Genomic DNA, 27,981 nt, shown 5'->3' with positions numbered 1-27,981 from the left:
CAAGTGCTGTCTCACCAGGGTCCTATATAATTTCAGTAAAATGTCTTTACTCTTATACTCAAATCCTCTTGTAATAAAGGCCAACATACCATTTGCTTTCTTAATTGCTTGCTGTACCTGCATGTTAACTTTCAGTGATTTGTGTACAAGGGCACCCAAGTCCCTTTGAACACCAACATTTCCCAATCTCTCACCGTTTAAAAAAAACTGTTTCTCTATTTTTTTCTACCAAAACAGATAACTACATATTTCACCACATTATATTCCATTTGCCATGTTCTTGCCCACTCACTTAGCCTGTCTATATCCCCATGAAATCTCTTTGCATCCTCCTCACAACTTACATCCCCACCTAGCTTTGTATCATCAGCAAACTTGGATATATTACATTTGGTCCCCTCATCCAAATCATTGATATAGATTGCGAATAGCTGAGGCCCAGGCACTAATCCTTGCGGTACCCCACTAGTTACAGTCTGCCAACTCAACTCTGTTTTCTGTCAGTTAACCAACCCCCAATCCCATAAGCTCTAATTTTGTTCAATAACCTCTTGCGTGGCACCTGACCGAATGCCTTCTGAAAATCCATATATATCACATCCACTGGTTACCCCTCATCTATTCTGCTAGTTACAACCTCAAAAAACTCTTAACAGATTTGTCAAACATGATTTCCCTTTCAGAAATCTGTGTTGACCCTGCCCAATCCTATTATTATTTTCTAAGTGCCCTTAGAGTTTCAGCAGGGCTCCAAGATTTTCCTTTTCTTAAAAACTCTTGCACTGGTAAAAGCGGGCCTACACAGTGGCCCAGGAGCACATGTTTCCGTGGATCCCGAGGCAGAAGGCAAATGTGTAGATCTTTTGCTGGTCAGAGGCATCCACCTGCAGGAAGCCTCCGACTGCAAATTCAGCCCCATGAGTATCTTGAACAACTGGCCAAAGTACCATTTTCCATTCGACTATAAAGGGACAAATATGGAAATGTTTTCAAAACTATGATGACAACATGCAATTTGCTATTCACGAGGAAAAATGGACATGAGCTGACTGCTGTGAACCGTCATTCTTTCAATTTACTAGTATATTTCTGGAGAAATCATCCAAAATCAATCATCGGTCAAAAAAACTGGGATCAATTGTGGCACTCCTGGCGTGGAACCAGCAGGCAGTGGACAGGGAGAGAGCAACGCACATCTCACGAAGTCAGCATTCATAGAAACATATAAAATAGGTGCAGGAGTGGGCCATTCAGCCCTTCGAGCCTGCACCACCATTCAATAAGATCATGGCTGATCATTCACCTCAGTACCCCATTCCTGCTTTCTCTCCATACCCCTTGATCCCTTTGGCCGTAATGGGCCACATCTAACTCCCTTTTGAATATATCCAACGAACTGGCCTCAACAACTTTCTGTGGCAAAGAATTCCACAGGTTCACCACTCTCTCGTTGAAGAAGTTTCTCCTCATCTCGGTCCTAAATGGCTTACCCCTTATCCTTAGACTGTGACCCCTGGTTCTGGACTTCCCCAACATCGGTAACATTCTTCCTGCATCTAACCTGTCCAATCCCATCAGAATTTTAATAAAAACATTCGATCTGCCTCAGTCTCTGGCCACCCTTAATTTGCATACAATAGGGCAGCTGCCAGCAAGATATGTGCTTCCAATAGGTGCCTCAGCAAGGAGCAAGCAGGAAATTGGTCACTGGTACCAGCTCTTAAGTGGTTATAGCAGCTTAAAGGAAAGTATTTCTTGTGGTCAAAAAAGGGAAGTGATGTTGTGGAGCTGCAGGAAGATGTCTGGGGGCAACAAAAGTCCCAAGATTTTCCAACGCAGGGTTGTGTAGAGGACACAGAAAGGTTGCAAAGAGATTTAGGTAGGTTAAGCGAATGGGCTAAGGTTTGGCAGATGGAATACAATGTCGGAAAGTGTGAGGTCATCCACCTTGGGGGGAAAAAAAAACGGGAATATTATTTGAATGGAGAGAAATTACAACATGCTGCGGTGCAGAGGGACCTGGGGTCCTTGTGCATGAAACTCTTTTTGGAGTTCACCTGCAAAACATAAAACATTAAACTGTGCCACCCGACCTGGGTGACACTCCAGACATTTACAAGGCCCTTTTTTTCCCCCCCCCCTTTTTTTTGTTTTTGTTTTTTGTTTTTTTGTTTTTTTGTTGGGCACTAAATTCACAATTTTCCCCAGTGCCCCCTATAAAAGGGAAGGGGGACACTAAAAGCACCGGCAATGAAAACAAATTAAACTTTAAAACGTAAAATCAAATTAAAATTTGGTTGCCGGGCGTGATGATGCACTCCAGTCCCTCCGGTGCCCACCTCTCGCGGAAGGCCGCGAGCGTACCGGTGAACACCGCGTGCTCCATCTCCAAGGACACCCTGGACCGGATGTAAGAGCGGAAGAGAGGCAGGCAGTCAGGTTGAACGACCCCCTCGACCGCCCGCTGCCTGGACCGGCTGATGGCACCCTTGGCCGTGCCCAGGAGCAGTCCTACGAGGAGGTCCTTGTGCATGAATCCCAAAAAGTTAGTTTGCAGGTGCAGCAGGTAATCAGGAAGGCGAATGGAATGTTGGCCTTCATTGCGAGAGGGATGGAGTACAAAAGCAGGGAGGTCCTGCTGCAACTGTACAGGGTATTGGTGAGGCCGCACCTGGAGTACTGCGTGCAGTTTTGGTCACCTTACTTAAGGAAGGATATACTAGCCTTGGAGGGGGTACAGAGACGATTCACTCGGCTGATTCCGGAGATGAGGGGGTTACCTTATGATGATAGATTGAGTAGACTGGGTCGTTACACGTTGGAGTTCAGAAGGATGAGGGGTGATCTTATAGAAACATTTAAAATAATGAAAGGGATAGACAAGATAGAGGCAGAGAGGTTGTTTCCACTGGTCGGGGAGACTAGAACTAGGGGGCACAGCCTCAAAATACGGGGGAGCCAATTTAAAACCGAGTTGAGAAGGAATTTCTTCTCCTAGAGGGTTGTGAATCTGTGGAATTCTCTGCCCAAGGAAGCAGTTGAGGCTAGCTCATTGAATGTATTCAAGTCACAGATAGATAGATTTTTAACCAATAAGGGAATTAAGGGTTACGGGGAGCGGGCGGGTAAGTGGAGCTGAGTCCACGGCCAGATCAGCCATGATCTTGTTGAATGGCGGAGCAGGCTTGAGGGGCTAGATGGCCTACTCCTGTTCCTAATTCTTATGTTCTTATGTAAATACCGGCAAAGCACGTTTGTCAGAGGAAAGTCGTCTTTGTCCCCTCGGATGGCAACAGTCAGCACACGAATGCAATTCATTTTCCTCCTGGACCTGGTTGTAGAGGAGGAGAGGCAAGACTGCCCCTCGCAGCTCATTCCTACCATCACCTCGACTCAATCAAAATTCCCTTTCCCACTTCCATGGTTGTCTATAAATCGACAGGGAAGCCTTCATCCTTTCTGCTTTCACTCACACTCGCCAAAGCTGCTGCTGCCCTCACAACAATGGTCGGTAATTTGCGGTCAGCGGCAAGCAAAGACACCGAAGTAGGCTACCCACAAAGATCTCGCGATCTCTGGGGCGAGAAGTTCAGCTTTTCCGACGTTTAGCTGAGATCAGTGCAAGTTAATGGGGAATCCCCAACGCGAGCTGCTGTGACGTCAACAAGCGCTGTCTAAGCAGCCAATCACAATGCAGAATTCTCACAGATCGAACCAGGAAATGAAGTTGCTGCTATTATTCTAACTTTTGGAAACTGTTAAAGAACAAAACAAAAATTGGGGATCTCATAGGGGAATCAGTAAACCTGAAATAAAGAGGAACAAACTAAAAAAAATGTAAGTTTCTTAAAAATTTAAATGTTTTTATTAAAATGGATAAATTTGACACTCCACAAAATTAAAGTTAGTTTTTCAGGGCCAGAATGTTTAGCAGTCAATACGCTGTTTCAGACGGCAGCTCTGGCCACCAGGAAGGACCTCCGCCAGGGATCCCGGAGCAGCGTTAACTCGGCGGCTGGAAATTAAACTCTATGGGCTAGAATTTCCCCAGCCCAACGCACGTTTTAACATGATTTTTTTTTTCCACGTTAAAAGTGCTTTTTATTCTTAAAATGAAGTGCACAAAATTCCCCAAACTTTAAGAATGCCGTTTTCAAAATAGCAGCAAAAAGCGGATCACCAATGTGCAACACGAAAAAACCGCACCCCCTAAGTTTGGCCATTCGGCGAAGCTGTTTTGGGATGAAAAAAAAAACACGAGAAAAGCAGGCATTCCCATCTCAAAAACATGGGTAAGTCGGAAGACCTGCAACAAAGGTGAGTTAAAGTTTTTATTTTTTCATTCTTTTGCAGCGATTACTTAGTTATGGGTCTTGTAAATGTTTTGTGATTTTTCATTTTTTGCAATTTTTTTTGTGTTTTCTCCCCTGGCGTTGATAGTCCTCGGGCTAAAGTTGCCGAGATCGTGGTTTTTACCGCGAATCGTCGTGCAATGCCGTTTTTTAACGACAGGTGTATTTTGTGGTCACATTTACCCCCTTAAAAAATTACATTTAATTCTTATCCATTCACTAAAATGTCGTTATTTACCAAATAACGACAGGCTAGGGAATTTCTAGCCCTACCTTCCACTCACTGCCATCCTGCTGTCGAGTGCAGATAGGGCGACAGTGACCAAAATCACCCCAACTGCATTTACAGGCAGTTTATTTAAAGCACAGTTACTGGCTACTGCACACAGGCAAGACCGAAAGTGATAAATCATCTTCATTTACTGACATTCCTGGTCAATCTACCGCTTTAAAATTTCTCTCTTGCACACTTCTGGCACACCAGTTGTCAGTTTGATTCAGCTGGGCGCACACACAACTGGGAGTCAGGAGGTCATGGGTTCAAATCAAATTCCAGGCCTTGAACATAATATGGGCAGACACTTCACAGCAACACTGAGGTCATCATCATTATAGGCAGTCCCTCGGAATCGAGGAAGACTTGCTTCCACTCCTGAAGTGAGTTCTTTGGTGGCTGAACAGTCCAATGCGAGAGCCACAGACCCCGTCACAGGTGGGACAGATAGTCGTTGAGGGAAAGGGATGGGGGGGGACTGGTTTGCCGCACGCTCTTTCCGCTGCCTGCGCTTGATTTCTGCATGCTCTCGGCGTTGAGAATCAAGGTGTTCAGCGCCCTCCCGGATGCACTTCCTCCACTTAGGGCAGTCTTGGGCCAGGGACTCCCAGGTGTCAGTGGGGATGTTGCACTTTATCAGGGAGGCTTTGAGGTGTCCCTGTAGTGTTTCCGCTGCCCACCTTTGGCTCGTTTGCCGTGAAGGAGCTCCGAGTAGAGCACTTGCTTTGGGAGTCTCGTGTCTGGCATGCGAACTATGTGGCCTGCCCAGCAAAGCTGATCGAGTGTAGTCAGTGTTTCAATGCTGGGGATGTTAGCCTGAATGAGGACGCTGATGTTGGTGCACCTATCCTCCCAGGGGATTTGTAGGATCTTGCGGAGACATTGTTGGTAATATTTCTCCAACAACTTGAGGTGTCTACTGTACATGGTCCATGTCTCTGAGCCATACAGGCGAGCAGGTATTACGACAGCCCTGAAGACCATGAGCTTGGTGGCAGTTTTGAGGGCCTGGTCTTCAAACACTCTTTTCCTCAGGCGGCCGAAGGCTGCACTGTCTGACGTGCTGTCTTTCAGATGAGATGTTAAGTCAAGACCGTATCAAGAGATAGACAGCCGCGCATCCCAAAAACAATTAGAGGAACATTGCCAATCTCCTGGCTAATATTCACCTCTTAACCAAGACCCCATAGATAGGGGTCACCATTGACCAGAAACTTAACAGGACCAGCCAAAAATACTGTGGCAACAAGAGTAGGTCAGAGGCTGGGCATTCACCTCCTGACTCCTCAAAGCCTTTCCACCATCTACAAGGCACAAGTCAGGAGTGTGATGGAATACTCTCCACTTGCCTGGATGAGTGCAGCTCCAACCACACAAAAAGCTCGACACCATCCAGGACAAAGCAGCCCGCTTGATTGGCACCCCATCCACCACCTTAAACATTAATTCCCTCAGCGCACCGTGGCTGCAGTGTGTACGATCTCCAAGTTGCACTGCAGCAACTCGCCAAGGCTTCTTCGGCAGCACCTCCCAAACCCGTGACCTCTTCCACCTAGAAGGACAAGGGCAACAGTCGCATGGGAACATGACCATCTGACTATTCCCCTCCAAGTCACACACCACCCTGACTTGGAAGTATATCGTTGTTCCTTCGTCGTCGCTGGGTCAAAATCCTGGAACTCCCTCCCTAACAGCACAGTGGGAGTACCTTCACCACACAGACTGCAGCGATTGAAGGCAGCGGCTCACGAGCAATTAGGGATGGGCAATAAATGCTGGCCTTGGCAGCGATGCCCACATCCCATGAACTAATTTTTTTTAAAGTTAACTGGCCATTTACCTGATGTCCTGTTTGTGCGATCTTGCGATTTGTAAATTCGCTGGCACATCTGCCTACAAAACAGTGACTCTATTTCAAAAACAATTCACTGAAGTGCTTCAGGGGATGAAAAGGAGATATATAAATGAATGTTCTTTGCAAGTTAACATATTCAGCTCCGTTTCCTATCTTTGCTACTTTAAGAGGTGACCCAATAGGGGGTTTTCAAAATGATGAGAGGTTTTGATGGAGTAAATAGTGAAAACTATTCTCTCTGGCGAGTGGGTCAATAACCAGAGGTCATAGATTCAAAATCATTGGAAAATCATGTAGAGGGGAGATGAGGGGAATTTTTTTCTACTCAGTTGTCGGGATCAGGAACGCTCTCCCAGAAAAAGGTGGTGGAAGCCGATTCCATAAATAATTTGAAAACAGAGTTGAACAGGTACTGGAGGAGGAGGAACTTACAGGGTTACGGACACAAAGCGGGGTGTGGGACTAAGCACAACTGCTCTTTCAGAGACAACACAGGCACGACGGGCCGAATGGCCTCCTTCTGTGCTGTAAGTTTAACACAAGAAAGAAATAGGAGCAGGAGCAGGCCATTTGGGCCCTCGAGCCTGCGCCGCCATTCAATAAGAGCATGGCTGATCTGATCTTGGCCTCAACTCCATTTTCCTGCCCGCTCCCTATAACCATTCACTCCCATTTCCATGAATCTGTTGTATGAACATGCTTATCGATCCATTTAAAATACAAGATGGCATCAATATAGAACGTTCACGAATTTAGCATATAAAGATAACGAAACCTTTAGCTTTTACACTCGTTAACCTTGGTAGTGCCTGCAATCAGCCCTTCATCTTGGTTCCTTTGGATAAGATTTCATTCGGGACAAACAAGGGTTGCATTATGCTCATGCTAAATGATGCAAGGATCACAGACTGCCAAGACTTAAGAGTTCAAATTCAACTAACTGGAAATGGACTAGATGCAAAGCTCTTGCCATGAAACGCAACGTCTGTAGAAGCTGCACCAGCTCGGGCAGAATGAGAACCTCGGCCAAGATTGAAGAGGGAGGGACTGTCATATCAATCCCCACCTTTTCATCAAAATATGAAATCTGAAGGATGAAACTGCAAGGTCTTTATCAACAGCAAAGCCAGGCAGAAAATAAAGCTGTGTATAATGGAATGGACAGTAAACAAATAAACAAAATACTTCAGATTTCCAGCATCTGCAGTAACTGGAAATGCTGGAAATATTCGATAGGCCAGGCAGCATCGGTGGAAAAACAGCAGTCATAGAAACATAGAAAATAGGTGCAGGAATAGGCCATTCAGCCCTTCTAGCCTGCACCGCCATTCAATGAGTTCATGGCTGAACATGAAACTTCAGTACCCCCTTCCTGCTTTCTCGCCATAACCCTTGATCCCCCGAGTAGTAAGGACTTCATCTAACTCCCTTTTGAATATATTTAGTGAATTGGCCTCAACTACTTTCTGTGGTAGAGAATTCCACAGGTTCACCACTCTCTGGGTGAAGAAGTTTCTCCTCATCTCGGTCCTAAATGGCTTACCCCTTATCCTCAGACTGTGACCCCTGGTTCTGGACTTCCCCAACATTGGGAACATTCTTCCTGCATCTAACCTGTCTAAACCCATCAGAATTTTAAACATTTCCATGAGGTCCCCTCTCATTCTTCTGAACTCCAGTGAATACAAGCCCAGTTGATCCAGTCTTTCTTGATAGGTTAGTCCCACCATCCCGGGAATCAGTCTGGTGAATCTTTGCTGCACTCCCTCAATAGCAAGAATGTCCTTCCTCCAAGTTTGGAGACCAAAACTGTACACAATACTCCAGGTGTGGCCTCACCAAGGCCCTGTACAACTGTAGCAACACCTCCCTGCCCCTGTACTCAAATCCCCTCGCTATGAAGGCCAACATGCCATTTGCTTTCTTAACCGCCTGCTGTACCTGCATGCCAACCTTCAATGACTGATGTACCATGACACCCAGGTCTCGTTGCACCTTCCCTTTTCCTAATCTGTCACCATTCAGATAATAGTCTGTCTCTCTGTTTTTACCACCAAAGTGGATAACCTCACATTTATCCACATTATACTTCATCTGCCATGCATTTGCCCACTCACCTAACCTATCCAAGTTACTCTGCAGCCTCATAGCATCCTCCTCGCAGCTCACACTGCCACCCAACTTAGTGTCATCCGCAAATTTGGAGATACTGCATTTAATCCCCTCGTCTAAATCATTAATGTACAATGTAAACAGCTGGGGCCCAGTCGATACTCATGGGTTTTAAGGGCTGAAACATTGACTGACTCCTGTTCTTCTCCAAATTCTGCCTGCCCTACTATTTCCAGCATTTTCTGTTTTTATTATGGGATCCAGCATTGTAACTATAAATTCTGTAAAGTACAATAGTGTGTATGTATGTGCTCAGCAGGAGTCCAGTTAAACTGAATCCATGTTCATTTTTTTTGTCCACTTAAACGATGAAAAACACGCAACAGTAGAGTTACAGATTTTCCCCTCCTGGATTTGGGTTGTGTCTGGAGATATCATTTTGAGCTATATTGCATCTGGAGTGTACTGGTGGTGGTAATGGTCATAGCAAAATAAATGAATTAAGAGCATCACCAAAGTTCCTGTTGCACAACATTAAAGCATACTGTCTGAAGTATGATCCTTCCTGTCAATAAGCTAAATAAACGTGGTGACAACATTGCTACATCAGGCGGTCTAGTCAGCAATTCAGGAACAGAGTGTTTTCATTGGATAAAGACCGAGGAGTCTACCTCGTTTTGGAGCTACCTACTTTAAGAACAAGGGGGAGACAGTATTGTGTTCCAACAACGTAGTTTTACTGCTAGCCTAGTCCGAAGGTCACTGCTTTGTGCAAAGTTTACTCACGAGGTTGGATCAAGTTCCCGCTGAACAGAACAGCCATAGGTTTATCTACATCACTGCCTAACCTTGGAACGAGAAAAATTATAGTCCAGCAAAACTACACAAAACTCCGAACTATTGACAAACCAGGTAGCCATAGAAAATGCCATCGGCAGCAATCTACGCTTCCTGGCATCAAATCATGAGAGTGCGAGTATAAAACTTTCCATTTCTCTTCAGAATAAATTATTCCGTGGCTGCACAACCAATTGCCTTGCATTTGGGGTATTCTTCAAAATGAAGGGAAAGGAGACCCACAGCTATTTGTGAAAATGCTTTATACCAGTTCTCCCCTCTTGGCAGGAGGATGGCTAACTCCAGGTACTTCATCAAATAGAAATACAGAGTGAATAACCTTATGCTTTTAATTGGCCATTTTCAAAAATAAAATGAGACCCCAACTTTACATCACACTGAAATCATCATCATCATCATAGGCAGTCCCTCAAATCGAGGATAACTTGCTTCCACGTTAGAAAGTTCACAGGTGTTTCAATGAAGGACCTGAAATTCCAGGTCCCGAACTAAATCTTTTAACAAAATAGATGAGTTGACGGCACAAATTGAGACAAATGGGTACAGAGACATGGTTGCAAGGTGACCAGGACTGGGAATTAAATATTCAGGGGTACTTGACAATCCAGAAGGACAGACAGAAAGGAAAAAGAGGTGGGGTAGCTCTATTGATAAAGGTTGGAATCACTGCAATAGTAAGAAACAATATTGGCTCAAATGATAAGGGTGTTGAAACAGTTGGGTGGAGATAAGGAACAATAAGGGGAAAAAGTCACTGGTGGGCGTAGTCTATAGGCCCCCTAACAGTAGCAACTCTGTTGGTCGGAGCATAAACCAGGAGATAGTGGGGGCTTGTAAAAAGAGAACAGCAATAATCATGGGTGATTTTAACCTCCACATTGATTGGACAAATCAAATTGGTCAGGGTAGCCTTGAGGAGGAGTTCATAGACTGCGTAAGGGACGGGTTCCTTGAACAGTATATAACGGAACCAACCAGGGGGCAGGCTATCTTAGATCTGGTCCTGTGTAATGAGACAGGATTAATAAACAATCTCCTAGTAAAGGATCCCCTCGGAATGAGTGATCATAACATGACTGAATTTCAAATTCAGATGGAGGGTGAGAAAGTTGGATCTCTAACCAGTGTACTAAGCTTAAATAAAGGATACTATGAAGGTATGAGGGCAGGGTTGTTTAAAGTGGACTAGGAAAATAGATTAAAACGTAGGACAATTGATGAACAGTGGTGTACATTTAAGGAGATATTTCACAACTCAAGAAAAATATATTCCAGTGAGGAGGAAAGGGTGTAAGAGAAAAGATAGCCATCCATGGCTAAATAAAGAAATAAAGGATGGTATCCAATTAAAAACAAGGGCACACAAAGTGGCCAAAATTGGTGGGAGGACAGAAGACTGGGAAGCTTTTAAAAGCCAGCATAGAACGACTAAAAAAATGATTAAGAAAGGGAAGATAGACTATGAAAGTAAACTAGCACAAAATATAAAAACAGATAGCAAGAGTTTCTATAGGTATATAAAAAGGAAAAGGGTGACTAAAGTAAATGTTGGTCCCTTAGAAGACGAGACCGGGGAATAAGTAATGGGGAACATGGAGATGGCAGAAACTCTGAACAAATATTTTGTATCATTCTTTACGGTAGAGGCCACTAACAATATTCCGACAATGGATAGTCTAGGGGCTATAGGGGGGAGGAACTTAACACAATCACTAAGGAAGTGGTATTCAGTAAGATTATGGGTCTAAAGGCAGATAAATCCCCTGGACCCGATAGCTTGCATCCTAGGGTCTTAACAGAAGTAGCGGCAGGGATTGTGGATGCATTGGATGTAATTTACCAAAATTCCATGGATTCTGGGAAGGTCCCAGCAGATTGGAAAACTGCAAATGTAACGCCCCTATTTAAAAAAGGAGGCCGACAAAAAGCAGGAAACTACAGACCAGTTAGCCTAACATCTGTTGGAGTCCATTATTAAAGAAGCAGTAACAGGACATTTGGAAAAGCAAAATTCCGTCAGGCAGGGTCAGCATTGATTTATGAAGGGGAAGTCATGTTTGACAAATTTGCTGGAATTCTTTGAGGATGTAACAAACAAGGTGGATAAAGAGGAACCAGTGGATGTGGTATATTTGGACTTCCAGAAGGCATTTGACAAGGTGCCACATAAAAGGTTACTGCACAAGATAAAAGTTCAAGGGGTTGGGGGTAATATATTAGCATGGATAGAGGATTGGCTAAGTAACAGAGGACAGAGAGTCAGGATAAATGGTTCATTCTCATGATGGCAACCGATAACTGGTGGGGTGCCGCAGGGATCAGCGCTGGGACCCCAACTATTTACAATCTGTATTAACGACTTGGAAGAAGGGACTGAGTGTAACGTAGCCAAGTTTGCTGACGATACAAAGATGGGAGGAAAAGCAATGTGTGAGGAAGACACCAACAATCTGCAAAAGGATATAGGCAGGCTAAGTGAGTGGGCAAAAATTTGGCAGATGGAGTAGAATGTCAGAAAGTGCCCATGATCAGATCAGCCATGATCTTATTGAATGGCAGAACAGGCTCGAGGGGCCGTATGGCCTATTCGTGTTCCTATTTCTTATGTTCTTATGTAAGATACCTGTGCGTGGATTTTTTTTAACGTGTGGTGGCCGTTGCACACCAGCCACCACACGGGCTTGACAGAACTAGATCTTGGTCCAGTGGCAACGATTAACCAAGACAACTGGAGACCAGCTCTGAAGTATGTAATGAACAGCTGACATCATTATGGTGCTAAATATGCAGAGCAATTGGTCCGCTAATTTTGGGAGGAATGTCAGGAAAAATGCCAGCAAGGGGGATGGAGTATAAAAGCAGGGAAGTCCTGCTGCAACTGTAGAGGGTATTGGTGAGACCACACCTCGAGTACTGAGTACAGTTTTGGTCTCCTTATTTAAGGAGGGATATACTTGCATTGGAGGTAGTTCAGAGAAGGTTCACTAGGTTGATTCCTGAGATGAAGGGGTTGACTTATGAAGACAGGTTTAGCTGAAACTTGTTGGAGTTTAGAAGAATGAGAGGTGATCTTATTGAAACATGTAAGATACTGAGGGGGCTCGACAAGGTAGATGCAGAGAGGATGTTTCCACTCATGGGGGAATCTAGAACTAGGCACAGTTTAAGAATAAGGGATCGCCCATTTAGAACTGAGATGAGAAGTAATTTCTTCTCTCAGAGGGTTGTAAATCTGTGGAATTCTCTGCCCCAGAGAGCTGTGGAGGCTAGGTCATTGAATATATTTAAGGTGGAGATAGACAGATTTTTGAACCATAAGGGAGTGAAGAGTTATGGGGAGCGGGCAGGGAAGCGGAGCTGAGCCCAAGATCAGATCAGCCATGATCTTATTAAATTGCGGCTCGAGGGGCCAAATGGCCTGCTCCTGCTCCTATTTCTTATGTTCTTACAATAAAACACTTATTACAGCATTGAGAGGTTTAGCCTGAATAACTGCATTGGTAACAGATATGGTATAACGGTATATAGTGTTGCAAGAAGCATGTTATTCCAACCATAATATTTATATCTCAAGTAAAGTTGGTGATTTCATTATTATTTGATGGGAAGCTATTATTAACAAAGCTCCTAAACTCTTAAATCAATTCCTTTTAAACATTAATATGAAGGGCATACACCATCAGACATGCAAACAGAATTTATATCTTTGTGAAGCAAAAAAGACTGCAACCTCTCATTTGTAGCAAGATATACTGCACACTCAATAAAATGAAAACATGACAGCTAAATAATGTCACAATTGAAAATTGTTAAACTAATATGATAACATCATGGCAAAAATCATTCATAGGAACAGGCAAGAGAATTACTTTGCAGTTCAAAAAGCTAAATATTGGGATTATTTTCCAACTTCAATGTTCTCGGTGGGGAGCCCTCTCCACATGGCAGAAATACCAAGTGTGCTGCACATGATTTCTAACCATTAAATGGTCAGTAAATCCTATGCATTATGTTTTCCCGGTGACCAAGGCTCCCTGCTGGAAGTACAAAGTCAGAAAATTACCACCATGGTTCATGTAGGTTAACAGATCTCAGGTAGTTCATCCGAAGCCAATGAGGGGTTTGTCAATACTGTTAGAATGAAGCTGGAACAAACTTCATGATCATGAGCTCCCAGATATTGCACACCAAAGAATTCTGTTTCAGTAGACAGTAAATATATATATATATATATAATTTAAATGTATTTCTTTGGTAGAGAATTCTGTCGCTGGAGGCCATCAGGAGAGGAAAATCTGTGCAATAATGCAGCAATTAGACCTGTTTGATTTCAGAGGTTAGAAGATGGTGTCCCACTAGAAAATACTGATGTGACAATTTGAAGCATTTAAAAAACATTTAAGCCAAACCATTTTAAACTTTAACAGTGGGATAACAAGGGTATACAAGCTGAGTTTATTCATCGATTACGCGCACCAACTTCAGCTCCAGACACATTTTTCGTGAAAGTGTTGAACATTGCAGGGGAGGTGCAGAGTCTATGTGGCTCTTCTGCCCAATCTCAGCTTGTGATGTTTGCTTTCCACCACCCCCAATGTAATCTTATTATTTTTGCCCAAGTCTGATTGGGATTTATTTTTTGGTGTTGTGAAAAGAGAGAGAGAGATGCCTGATCTGACGGTGAACGTGTAAACAAGACCAACTTGGGAGGTGTCCCCTACAAACATTATTGGATAAGAAATGTAGGGGGGGGGGGGGGGAGCACCGATTTGGTTCAGATAAATCGAAGAGGAACAAGAGCATCACATTTTGAGCAGGGGCTACACGATGACAATGTGTACACCATCCCTAAAAGTGGCTGTCAGCAAGCCGGCCAATGTAAACAGTGCCCCCCCCAAACACACAGCATGAAAAAGTTGTCTCTTTAAAATATGAAACAGCGTGGAGGAGGGGGGGGGGGCTCTCGCCGGCTTGTAAACCTCACCCACCCCTCCCTCAAAACTCACCATTTCCTGAATAATTTAACCATAGTTGCCGTTGCCACCGGTGCGGCGGAGGACATTCGCTCTTCACACGGGCCCTGCCGCCTCCCGCATCCTCACACAGAGAGAGAGAGAGAGAGAGGGAAAAGGGACAAGTCCAAGTTTGAGAGGGCCGGAACTGAGGTCACAGCATCGCCGCGCCTGCGCGTTGGCCAAGTGGCGAGCCCGAGCCGCGGGCGCGCGGACAATGCATCAGCCCGTCCTCGCCGCTCATTGGTCGGGCGCCGGTGACGCCGCTGGAAACCAGTCTATCTCGCGCCGCTTTCACGGAATGCGCGTGCGCGGTTCGAGTTTCGCTGTTGATATCTGGAAAAAAAAGCAACACAAAAGGGAGCTCCTCCGCGCGCCGCATTTAATACAACGAAAAAAAATTTCATTTCGCATTTGAGGAAAAAAAAGAGAGCGGGATACAGAAGATGAAGGGAGAGTGAAAAATAAGGAGCATGGGCGGGGCTTACTTTGCCTTTATCAATGATGGCGGCGCCCATTACTCGCTCACTGCCAGCGGCGGTTGTGCGCATGGGCGGTGACGGTTGAGATTCGAAAGCGGAGCTCGAGGGAGGGAGGTTGACGGCTCGAGCCTGACACGAAGGCGGGCGGGAAAGGGCTGCAGGACGGCGCCGCGGGTAGCCGAGCGGGAGGAGGTGGGCGGCAGCCCGCTGTGGGAGGAGGAGGAGGAGGAGGAGGAGGAGGAGGAGGAGCAGCAGCAGCAGGGGGAGGAGGAAGCGGCGCCGATGCAGCAGGGCCCGCCTAGGCCCAGCCTCCCTCGGTGTGGCGCCGCCCCGCTACCCCTGCTCCCGCTGAGTGTCGGAGCGGCCAGCAAACGCCCGGGCACACCATGAGCACCGAGGAGTCCCGGCCACTCCTCCAGCCTGCCGCACAGGGCGACACGCAGGAGCAGCAGTACTTTAAGTGAGTGCCCCAGCTGCATTGCATTAAAATGCCGGCGACTATTTTATCGATTTGGGTCTCACACTAGAAATGGTGTTCTTGCTCGATTTTTGAACCATAAGGGGTTATGGGGAACGGGCGGGGAAGTGGAGCTGAGGCCATGATCAGATCAGCCATGATCTTATTGAATGGTGGAGCAGGCTCGAGGGGGCCATATGGCCTACTCCTGTTTCTTATGTTCTTGCACACTCGCCTCTGAGTCAGCAGGTTGTGGGTTCAAGTCCCACTCCAGAGACTTGAGCACATAAATCCAGCCTGACACTCCAGTGCAGTGCGGAGGAAGTGCTGCATTGTCGGAGGTGCCGTCTTTCGGATGAACCGTTAAACCGAGGCCCCGTCTGCTCCCTCAGGTGGGTGTAAAAGATCCCATAGCACTATTTCGAAGAAGAGCAGGGGCGTTATCTCTGGTGTCCTGGCCAATATTTATCCCTCAATCAACATAAAAACAGATTATCTGGTCGTTATCACATTACTGTTTGTGGGAGCTTGCTGTGCACAAATTGGCTGCCGCATTTTCCACATTACAACAGTGACTACGCTCCAAAAAGTACTTCATTGGCTGTAAAGCGTTTTGCGAAGTCCGGTGTTCGTGAAATGTGCTATACCATTATAGGGAGCAGGGCGACGGCTGATTGCAGTGCGGGCAGGAGCGGCGAGGTCGGGGTGAATGAATGGCGACAGATTGTAGTGCGATGTGATCGGGGCCCAGAAGAGGTCAGGGCCCACACTGATATCTGAGCGCACTAGGTCCGTGCAGCAGAGCTGGTTTCCAGTCATCTTTGGGTAATCCTTGCCACTGGACCTGTCAAGCCCGTGTGGTGGCTAGTGTGCAATGGCCACCACACGTTTTTTTAAAAAAAAATCAATGCACAGATATCTGCCACCCTCCAAGATGTAGTTTGGGATCTGGAATATTAGGTCCTTCATTGAAACACCTGTGAACTCATCTCTTTTCAGCGTGGAAGCAAGTCATCCTCGCTTTGAGGGACTGCCTATGATGATGATATAAATGCAAGTTTTTGTTTCTCAAGACACTCGTGATATTCTAAATTTATAGGTATGCAGTAAGGTTTTAAAGTTGTTCTCCCTTCCCCAAACGTGTGGATTTGTTACACGTTTATGGAATTTAACAATATATGCCACATTGAGCATACTGTTGTTCTATTTCTACAACTAGTGACTTTAAAATAAAATTCTATGGGGAATTGACAGAGTAGATGCCGAGAGGTTGTTTTCCTTAGTTAGAGAGTCCAAAACTATGGGGCACAGAGCAGTATTAAACAGAGTGCACACAGTGTTTTATTTGGCAATTTAAACTAGGTGCAGGAAACTATAAAGTACTGTATTAAATGTATGGCTTAACTAGTTAAACGAATTAAGAAACTTTGACGAATTGAGTAAAATAAGGCTAGACTAAGATATGGCAGAGCAGGTTGTGCGTCTGGGCTGCAGTATGTGGGAGTTTGTGGACAGCGAGACTGTCCCGAGCAAACACGTTTGCAGATGTCTCCATCTTGAATCTCTTCGGCTCAGAGTCCGTGAGCTGGATTGCGAGTTGCAGACACTCCGACACATAAGGGAGGGGAGGAATTTCTGGACAGTTTTATGCAGAATACAGTCACATCCCAGAGGAAAGCACAGGTTCAGGAAGGGTGTGACTGTTAGGGAGCCAGGTAGCAGGGGTTTAGGCGAGGTTGCAAAAGGGGTCCTGTCCAACAGGTACGATGTACTCGCAATCTGTGAGGAGAAAAACTGCGGGGAGGACGGCCACTATGCAGACCAAGGCACCGTGGCTCAGAAGACTGTCCGGGGAGGAGAGGGGTGGAATAGAAATGTGGTTGTGATCGGGGACTCTATATAATTAGAGGGATAGACAGCATCCTCTGCAGCCAAGAACTAGAATCTCAATAGGTGTGTTGCCTGTCTGGTGCTGGGGTAAGGGATATCTCACGGCAGCTGGAGAGGAACTTGGAAAGGGAGGGTGTTGTCGTGGTCCATGTTGGAACAAATGACAGGTAGGAACAGGGAGGAGGTCCTGCTAAAAGAGTATCGGGAGTTAGGCTCTAAATTAAATACCCGTTGAACGCCTTCTCTTCCCCTCTGCACTTTGTTCAGTCTAAGAAGCTGCTTTTATATTGGTTTCTTGCCACTTTAGTTGCTGCTGGCTCCCGACATGTGGGTCTTGTGCAGTTGGCAGCAACTGCAAAATAAATGTGCTGGATCAGCCAAGGCCAGTAGCTGGGATACAAATGAAACTAGGTCTCCCCAATAGCTGGCCTTGGTGTTCCTGGCAAGCTAACTTTGGGTTGCCATCAGTTGCAGGAGAACCATGCGTCAAGAACCAGCAAGACATCAACATAAAAGCAGCTAAACAAGGAACTTGTTTATTTCCCGATACCTAAACAACTGGTAAGTGATGGAAATTAAACAAAAGCAAGATGCTAGGAACATGTTGGTCAGTGAGAATCTGAGTAGAAAACAGACAAGTCAACATTTGGTGTGAGGCTCTTCTTCACTGCATGCTCCTCTTACATTTCCTGCTGTTCTAAAAAAGCTTGTTTATTGTTTTACATTGTTTTGTAGAGTCTAAAGGTCATTGAACTGAATCACTAGTTATTGCAAATTCTAAAACAGTTCTTTTAAAATTCCATGTATATGTAGTTAGTCTTTTCTTTTAGTATAAGATTTGTTTTCTAGTCACAGTAAAGTGTTTCATTACATAACCGATTCACCTGTAGCAAACAGATGTTCTGCTATTTTAGATACATTACCCTGGTCAAAAGAATGACACAGAAGGTGCAGAGTTTAAAAATACCATGTAAAGTCTCAACTCTAGCAACTTTCAGATCTCTCAACAACTTGTATTTATATAGCACCTGTAACATAGTAAAACATCCCAAGGCACTTCACAGGAGTGTTAAGAAAAAACAAATATATTTGACTGAGCCACGTAAGAAATTATTATGGCAGATGATCAAAAGCTTGGTCAAAGAGGTAGGTTTTAAAGAGCGTCTTAAAAGGAGGAAAGCTAGGGAGAGAGTTCCAGAGCTTGGAGCCCAGGCAGCTGAAATCACAGCCACCAATGGTTGAGCAGTTATAATCAGGGATGCTCAAGAGGGGCAGAATTTGAGGAGTGCAGATATATCGGAGTTGTGTGGCTGAAGGGAGGGATTTGTAAACCAGAATGAGAATTTTGAAATAGAGACGTTGCTTAACCGGGAGCCATTGTAGGTCGGCGAGCATCAGTACTACCTCGCTCATCAACTTTCCTCTCTCAACCACCAGTTTCTTTTCCTGTTTTGTCTCCTGAGCAGATGAGTGGTGTGACAGTGGGCCATGCAGACCAGAAGGGACCTCTATGTCATTGTGATCTCATCCTGTGCGTTGCATGGTGTAGTCCTGTTGATTTTATTCCTCAGCTAGAGATGGAAAATGGGCTGGTTCTTAATTCTAAATTATCTGGTAATCCCTGCTGGAAGGTTGCATAGGAACATCTGACTTAAAGATTGGGTCATCTTGCTCTGGATTTCCCCCATCAGTGAAAGTTTATCTAACCTATCTATTCCCGTAATCATTTTAATGACCTTGATTAGATCATCCCTCAGCCTTCCAAATTCAAGGGAACTACAAGCCAAGTTTATGCAATCTGTCCTCCGAATTTAATCCTTTGAGCCCTGATATTAGCAAATTTTCACTATACTCCATCCATGTCCAATATAACTTTCCTGAGAACACTCGCGTCAAAGGCAGAGTCTCGATTGAGGAGATCTTCAAAGTGCTCCTTCCATCGGGCCCTAATGTCCTCGGTGTCCTTGATGAGTGTTTCCTCATTCCTGGCCAGAAGTGGGGTGGGGCCTTGGGAGCTTGGACCGTAGGTGGCCTTGACTGCAGTGAAGAATCCTCGCATATCGTGGATGTCGGCCAGTTGTTGTATCTCCATCCACCACCTGTTCTTTAGGTCCCGTGTTTTTTGTTGGACCTGAGCCTTGAGCTGTCTGTAATGTTGTTTTGCAGCTCCCGAATTGGGTTGTTGCTTGAGTGCGCTTGCGAACTATTAGTTCTTGGATCTCCTGATCATTTTCATCAAACCAGTCCTGATGTTTTCTGGTTGAGTGACCAAGTGTCTCTTCACAGGCATTGGTTATAGAGGCCTGGGGGATGTGTACATGCCAGATACGAGACTCCCTAAGCAAATGCTTTATGCGGAGCTCCTTCGTAGTAAAGGAGCCAAAGGAGGACAGCGAAAACGTTATAAGGACACCCTCAAAGCCTCCCTGGTAAAGTGCGACATCATCACTGACACCTGGGAGACCCTGGCCGAAGACCGCCCGAGGTGGAGAAAGTGCATCCGGGAGGGCGTTTAACTCTTCGAGCTTCAATGCCAAAAGCATGAAAAGGCCAAGCGCAGGCAGCCGAAGGATCGCGTGGCAAACCAGCCCCACCCATCCCTTCCCTCAACAAATATCTGTCCCACCTGTGACGGGGTCTGTGGTTCTCGTATCAGACTGTTCAGCCATCAAAGAACACACTTGGAAGCAAATCTTCCTCGATTCCGAGGGACTGCCTATGATGAACTTTCCTAAGGTTTGCTGCCCAAAACTGAATGCAATACTCCAGATGGGGTCTGTACAACTGAAGCACACCACTTCCTCACTTTTTTGAATTTCAACCTCCTGGAGATAAATACCAACATTTCATTAACCTTTTTGATTACTACTTGTACCTGTGCACTAGCTTTTAGTGATGTGTACATGGACATCTTGTTGCTCCTCCATAGCTCCTATTCTCACCAGTAAGAAAATATTTTGATGTGTCTTTCTCTGATACAAAGTGGATGACTTCACATTTCCTGACATCGAACGAAATCGGCCATAGTTTTGCCCACTCAGTCTATGTAGGTCTCATTGTGACTTCCTGCTCCCATCCACGCAACATACTGTGCCTCGTAATTTAGTGTAATCTGCAACCTTGGATATACAGCTCTCTAGTCCTTCATCCAAGTCTTTAACATATATGGGGAGAAGCTGAGGCTCCAGTACAAATTCCCAGGGAACGCCACTGATCACATCCCACCAATCAGAGCAAACCCTTTACCCCTACCTTTGTCTCCTTCCTCCCAACCCATGTCTCAAGGTTACCTCCAATTCTGTGCGCTTTCATTTTTGCCAGTCTCTTGTGTGGAACCTTATCAAATGCCTTCTGGAAGCCCATAAACATTCCCCTATCCACCATGAGAGTACCTTTCTTTCAAAATTCAACCAGATTAAATCATGCTGGCAGTCTTTGATCAACTGATACCTGTCCAAGTGCTATCACTCAGATTCCAGTAACTTTCCACACAATTGCTGTTAAACGTACAGGTCTGTAGTTACCTGGTTTCTCCCTCCCTTCTTAAGTAATGGAACGAGATTTGCAATTTTCCAATCCAGCAAACAATTGTAAACCAGTCTGAAATAGGAGAATAATGCAGTGGAAATCTTCTTGTGGTAGCCAGCAAACAGTCAAAAGAATAAAGTGATTGTCTGAGAACAATGGTGAATTAGCATATTAAAATCATAGAATGGGTGCACTGTTAACCTACAGGCTCGGCATGTGACACTCTATTCAGAGTTGGATGTCTATCTCAACCAAGAATGATAAATATCTGATACATTTCATTGTAAGATCTTCACATGGCAATTGCCAGGGAATAGAAACATAGGGAATAGCTGCAGGAGCAGGCCATTCGGCCCTTCGAGCTTGCACCACCATTCAATATGATCATGGCTGATCATGCAACTTCAGTACCCCACTCCTGCCTTCTCGCCATACGCCCTGATCCCTTTAGCCGTAAGGGCCACATCTTACCTCCCTTTTGAATATATCCAACGAACTGAACTCAACAACTTTCTGTAATAGAGAATTCCACAGGTTCACAATTCTGAGTGAAAACGTTTTTCCTCATCTCGGTCCTAGATGGCTTACCCCTTATCCTTAGACTGTGACCCCTGGTTCTGGACTTCCCCAACATCGGCAATATTCTTCCTGCATCGAACCTGTCCAATCCGGTCAGAATTTATATGCTTCTATGAGATCCCCCCTCATTCTTCTAAATTCCAGTGAATATAAGCCTGGTCGATCTAGTCTTTCCTCATGTCAGTCCTGCCATCCCGGGAATCAGTCTGGTGAACCTTCGCTGCACTCCCTCAATAGCAAGAATGTCCTTCCTCAGATTCGGAGACCAATACTCAGTGTGGTCTCAACAAGGCCCTGTACAACTGCAGCAAGACCTCCCTGTTCCTATACTCAAATCCTCTCGCTATGAAGGCTAACATGCCATTTGCTTTCTTAACTGCCTGCTGTACCTGCGTGCCAATGATTGATGTACCATGACACCCAGGTCTTGTTGCACCTCCCCTTTTACTAATCTACCACCATTCAGATAATCTGCCGCCTTGTTTTTGCCCCCAAAATGGATAACCTCACTTTTATCTACATTATACTGCATCTGCCATGCATTTGCCCACTCACTTAACCTGTCCAAGTCACCCTGCAGCCTCTTGGCATCCTCCTCACAGCTCACACTGCCACCCAGCTTAGTGTCATCTGCAAACTTGGAGATATTACATTCAATTCCTTCATCAAAATCATTTATATTGTAAATAGCTGGGATCCCATCACTGAACCTTGCGGTACCCCACTAGTCACTGCCTGCCATTCTGAAAAGGACCCATTTATCCCGACTCTCTGCTTCATGTCTGCCAACCAGTTCTCTATCCACGTCAATACATTACCCCCAATCACAGGTGCCTTAATTTTGCACACTAATCTCTTGTGTGGGACCTTGTCAAAAGCCTTTTGAAAGTACAAATACACCACATCCACTCTACTAGTTACATCCTCAAAATATTCTAGAAAATTTGTCAAGCATGATTTCCCTTTCGTAAATCCATGCTGGCTTGGACCGATCCTGTCACTGCTTTCCAAATGTGCTGCTATTACATCTTTAATAATTGATTCCAGCATTTTCCCCACTACCAATGTCAGTCTAACTGGTCTATAATTCCCTGTGTTCTCTCTCCCTCTTTTTAAAAAAAAAAAAAAAGTAGGGTTACATTTAGTACCCTCCAATCCATAGGAATTGATCCAGAGTCCATGGAATGTTGGAAAATGACGACCAATGCATCTACTATTTCTAGGGCCACTTCCTTAAGTACTCTGGGTTGCAGACTATCGGGCCCTGGGGATTTATCGGCCTTCAATCCCATCAATTTCCCCAATCCCATCAATTTCCCCAACACCATTTCCTGATTAATAAGGAGTTCCCTCAGTTCCTCCTTCTCGCTAGACACTCCGTCCCCTAGTATTTTTGGGAAGTTATTCGTGTCTTCCTTAGTGAAGACAGAACCAAAGTATTTGTTCAATTGGTCTACCATTTCCTTGTTCTCCATTATGAATTCACCTGATTCTGACTGCAAGGGACCTACATTAGAAAGACTGGATCAACTGGGCTTGTATTCATTGGAGTTCAGAAGAATGAGAGGGGATCTCATAGAAACGTTTAAAATTCTGATGGGTTTAGACAGGTTAGATGCAGGAAGAATGTTCCCAATGTTGGGGAAGTCCAGAACCAGGGGTCACAGTCTAAGGATAAGGGGTAAGCCATTTAGGACCGAGATGAGGAGAAACCTCTTCACCCAGAGAGTGGTGAACCTGTGGAATTCTCTACCACAGAAAGTTGTTGAGGCCAATTCGCTAAATATATTCAAAAAGGAGTTGGATGTAGTCCTTGCTACTAGGGGGATCAAGGGGTATGGCGAGAAAGCAGGAATGGGGTACTGAAGTTGAAAGTTCAGCCATGAACTCGTTGAATGGCGGTGCAGGCTCGAAGGGCCGAATGGCCTACTCCTGCACCTATTTTCTATGTTTCACTAATCGTTTTCTCTTCACATATCTATAAAAGCTTTTGCAGTCAGTTTTTATGCTCCCAGCAAGCTTACACTCATACTCTCTTTTCCCCCTCCTAATTAAACCCTTAATCCTCCTCTGCTGAATTCTAAATTTCTCCCAGTCCTCAGGTTTGCTGCTTTTTCTGGTCAATTTATATGCCTCTTCCTTGGATTTAACACTATTCCTAATTTCCCTTGTTAGCCACGGTTGAGCCACTTTCCCTGTTTTATTTTTACGCCAGACAGAGATGTACAATTGTTGTAGTTCATCCATGTGATCTTTAAATGTCTACTGTCAACCCTTTTAAGTATTATTCGCCAGTCTATCCTAGCCAATTCACATCTCATACCATCGAAGTTACCTTTAAGTTCAAGACCCTAGTCTCTGAATTAACTGTGTCACTCTCCATCTTAATGAAGAATTCTACCATATTATGGTCACTCTTTCCCAAGGGGCCTCGCACAACAAGATTGCTAATTAATCCCCTCTCGTTACACAAGACCCAGTCTAGGATGGCCTGTTCTCTAGTTGGTTCCTTGACATTGATCCAGGAAATTCCCCCTCCACAGTATTGCTACCAGTTTGGTTAGCCCAATCTATATGTAGATTAAAATAATCTATGATAACTGTTGTACCTTTTATTGCACGCATCCCTAATTTCCTGTTTGATGCCATCCCCAACCTCACTACCACTGTTTGGTGGTCTGCACACAAATCCCACTAACGCTTTCTGCCCTTTGGTATTTTGCAGCTCTACCCCATATAGATTCCACATCATCCAAGCTAATGTCCTTCCTTACTATTGCGTTAATCTCTTTAACCAGTAACGCTACCCCACCTTCTTTTCCTTTCTGTCCATCCTTCCTGAATATTGAATACCTGGATGTTGAGTTCCCAGCCTTGGCCACCCTGGAGTCATGTCTCTGTAATCCCAATTACATCATATCCGTTAACAGCTATCTGCGCAGTTAATTCATCCATCTTATTACGAATGCTCCTCGCATTGAGACTCGGAGCCTTCAGGCTTGCTTTTTTTTTTTTAAGCACTCTTTTTGTCTTTTTAGAATTATGTTGTAATGTGGTCCTTTTTGATTTTTGCCCTTAATTTCTCTGCCCTCAACTTTTGCTTCTGCCCCCTTTTTACTTCCCTCTGCCTCCCTGCATAGATTCTCATCCCCCCTTTCGTATTAGTTTAAACCTTCCCCAACAGCACTAGCAAACACTACGCCTAGGACATCGGTTCCGGTCCTGCCCAGGTACAGACTGTCCAGTTTGTACTGGTCCTACCTCACCCAGAACCGGTTCCAGTGTCCCAGGAATTTGAATCCCTCCCCCTTGCACAATTCCTCAAGCCACGTTTTCACCTGAACTATCCTGCTACTCCTACTCTGACTAGCACGTGGCACTCGTAGCAATCTTGAGATTACTACCTTTTGAGGACCTTTTTAATTTAACTCCTAGCACCCTAAATTCAGCTTGTAGGACCTCATCCTGTTTTTTTTTTTAAACCTATATCGTTGGTACCTGTATGCACCACGACAACTGGCTGTTCACCCTCCCCCTCCAGAATGCCCTGCAGCCGCTCCAAGACATCCTTGACCCCTGCACCAGTGAGGCAACATACTATCCTGGAGTTAACATTTGTGGCCGCAGAAACGCCTACCTATTCCCCTTACAATAGAATCCCCTATCACTATAGCTCTTCCACTCTTTTTCCTGGTTTCCTGTGCAACAGAGTCGCCCACGGTGCCATGAACTTGGCTGCTGCTGCCTTCCCCTGATAAGCCACCTCCCTCAACAGTATCCAAAGTGATATATCTGCACTATCTTCCTGATGGTCACTATTTGCCTGTGTAACCTTTACCTGTGGTGTGACCAGCTCACTAAATATGCTATCCACGATGTCCTCAGCATCGCGGATGCTCCAGAGTGAATCCATGCGCTGTTCCAGTGCTGGGAATATGCCAGCAAAAGTCAAAATATTGTACCTACATGTTGGAAAAACCAACTGACTAGTCCTCTTTGGGCTTCTCATTTACCTCCTACCGATTTGTTAGATCTTTGGAAGATAACTTAGAACAAGATAACAAGAGCAGGGGGGTTATGCTTGAACTGTATAAAACACTAGTTAGACCACAGTCAGAGTACTGCGTACAGTTTTGGTCACATTACAGGAAATATGTGATTGCACTAGTGAGGATACAGAAGAGATTTACGAGGATGTTGCCAGGACTAGGGAATTTTAGGCTATGAGAAAAGATTGGATAGGCTGGGGTTGTTTTCTTTGGAACAGAGGAGGCTGAGGGGAGATTTAATTAACGTGTATAAAATTGAGGTACCTAAATAGAGTGGATAGGAAGGACCTATTTCCCTTGGCAGAGAGGTCAATAACCAGGGGCATAGATTTCTGTGCTGTAAATTTCTATGAAAAAGGAGACAGTCATGTGAAACTCGGCATTTTAAAATTGACCTTTAAATCATTTCCTCTGATGCACTTTAATAAACATTCAAATGTAAAAATACGCATATAATAGCCAACCTCGAACATGCAGAGGTTTTGCAACACATTTGATGGATTTTGCCTTCAAATGTTCTTTCCCTTCATAATGAGATTATCCTTTGATGTAAATAAGGATTAGTGTTTTTATTCTGTTTTTAGGTTACTTCAAGCAGGCAAAATCCATCAAATGTGTTGCAAAACCTCTGCATGTTCACTAGGTTGGCTACTATATGCATATTTTTGCATTTGAATGTTTATTAAAGTGCATCAGAGGAAATGATTTAAAGGTCAATTTTAAAATGCCAAGTTTCACATGACTGTCTCCTTTTTCATAGAAATTTACAGCACAGAAATCTATGCCCCTGGTTATTGACCTCTCTGCTAAGGGAAATAGGTCCTTCCTATCCACTCAGCTCTCTCCAAGTTCTCTTTTTTTTTTTCCCCCCATGTGAAGTGTTCAGAGATATTTTTATGATAAGGAATATTACATAAATTGCAAAAATGTAGAAAAACAATGCAGAAGTTGGTTAGCTGTACAGTGAAACAGCAAGTTTGTGAGCGTATCATTGTTGGATCAACTCTTTTTATCTTTCAGGTGCACAGGCTTTATGTTGTGATCTTCTGATAATGAATAACTACAAAAATGTCAGTAGTTTTGATGAATCTCATCGAAAAACAATTTTCCCCTGCTCCAATGTCACATACCAAGATGGGAATCAATTTGTGTGTCACTCAGTTGAGCAAAATCAATGGTTTTATTAAGCCTGTGGTTATTTCACTGATGTGGCATTTTGGAAACCAGTCTCTACACCAGGTGGCAAAAGATTGCTCCCACGGGTGCATAAATTACACCCTCTGATCTGTACATGGTTGACTCAAAGTTCACATACGTCAAGACACTAGATTTTTGTAGTATTTCATATTCAAAATGCAAGCAAGTTGCCGGGAACAGAGAAAAACGTTTTCATATTCCAATTTCTTTGCTTGCAGCATGCTGCTGGCATGATCCCTAATCTCATTAATAATGGGTTTGGTAATTAGAAGAATTGTGTAGTGTGCAGACTTCCTGATGTTTTAAGTATATTGCAATTATGTTTCATTATATACAGTCTACTCTGAATTCAAAGTTGCTTAAAGTATTGGATGATTTAAATTTTTAATTCAAATGTGACGAATTATCAGGAGTCCCTCATGTCATGTATGCAGGCCTATCCTTAGATTACTGGTAGCTTCAGCAAATTCTCAGCACCTGGAAGTTTTCATTAGTGCATCTTGATGCTAAAATTGTCCCAGTTACTATGTTGAGTAAATTGATTAGTCTGTTCTGACTCCTTCAATAACATTTCCCTGAATGTTTAAATGGTTAAATACCAACTATTTCCCCTTAATTTCTGGTACCATATAGCTCATTCTGGAGATGGGAGCTACACTACTGGAAAATGACAACTAATTGGCTGGGAAGACTAGTCCAGCCAGTGGAGGTGCTACACCTGAAACATTTGTTGTGGTTTTCAACTGAGCTGCTGCTCAACCCTATTGTGCATTAAACGTTTCCTCAACTGCAGCCTACTGTTTCCCTTTCCTGTTGATTTTAGAAGTCAAAGCTATCTTGATAGCAATTCTTAACATGTCGCAAAGGCAGAAAATGGGATAGAATCGTAAGGGAATGCCCTCGGAAATTAGGGAAGAGCAGAAAAATGTGCATGTTCTGAAATGGTTGTATTCTCAAGGGTACAGGTGTAAGTTGAAATAAGTTATTCTAATCTTGTTGATCATTAATGAAGCCACATTACAAGCATGGCTTTCAGAACTATGGCTTTATAGTGAAAATTACTTTTTTCTAAAAAGGATATTTATAGATTGGAGACACTTGGGCTCCAAGTTGTGAAAACAGGCTTGCAAAATAAATTTACTTTCTGGAGAGGAAAAAAAAAAGAGGAAACATAATTCAGGTCTTAGATTCGATGCACGGAGCTAACAAAATTGAGTAGATAATAATGGTGAGGCTACTGTGCTCACCATTAAAATGGAGTAAATCGGACAGCAACTTCGGGCATCTACACATGCGCAGTTAAAGGCGGAAATACAGAAAATGCTGTTCGAGATAC

The 27,981-nt window shown here is 44.3% G+C and overlaps 2 protein-coding genes across 3 annotated transcripts in view; one reads left to right on the top strand and one right to left on the bottom strand.

Moving 5' to 3' along the window:
* The window catches only part of fbxw2 (F-box and WD repeat domain containing 2), a 40,613-nt gene extending 26,074 nt beyond the window's left edge, over nt 1–14,539 (bottom strand). The window contains exon 1 of one of the 2 annotated variants that reach the window (XM_070863383.1): nt 14,458–14,539. The gene's annotated coding sequence lies outside the window, so the exon portion shown is untranslated. The remainder of the gene's footprint in view (nt 1–14,457) is intronic. The other variant, XM_070863385.1, reaches the window with a different exon arrangement.
* Nucleotides 14,540–15,184: 645 nt separating this feature from the next.
* The window catches only part of slc2a8 (solute carrier family 2 member 8), a 55,376-nt gene continuing 42,579 nt past the window's right edge, over nt 15,185–27,981 (top strand). The window contains exon 1 of the mRNA XM_070862618.1: nt 15,185–15,405. Within this exon, the coding sequence (XP_070718719.1) occupies nt 15,332–15,405 (74 nt within the window). The 5' untranslated portion in view covers nt 15,185–15,331. The remainder of the gene's footprint in view (nt 15,406–27,981) is intronic.

This window comes from Pristiophorus japonicus, chromosome 20, assembly GCF_044704955.1.
Source record: "Pristiophorus japonicus isolate sPriJap1 chromosome 20, sPriJap1.hap1, whole genome shotgun sequence".
NCBI lineage: Eukaryota > Metazoa > Chordata > Chondrichthyes > Pristiophoridae > Pristiophorus > Pristiophorus japonicus.
The sequence above is the reverse complement of the archived record's forward strand: the minus strand, read 5'-3'. Positions and strand labels throughout refer to the sequence as shown.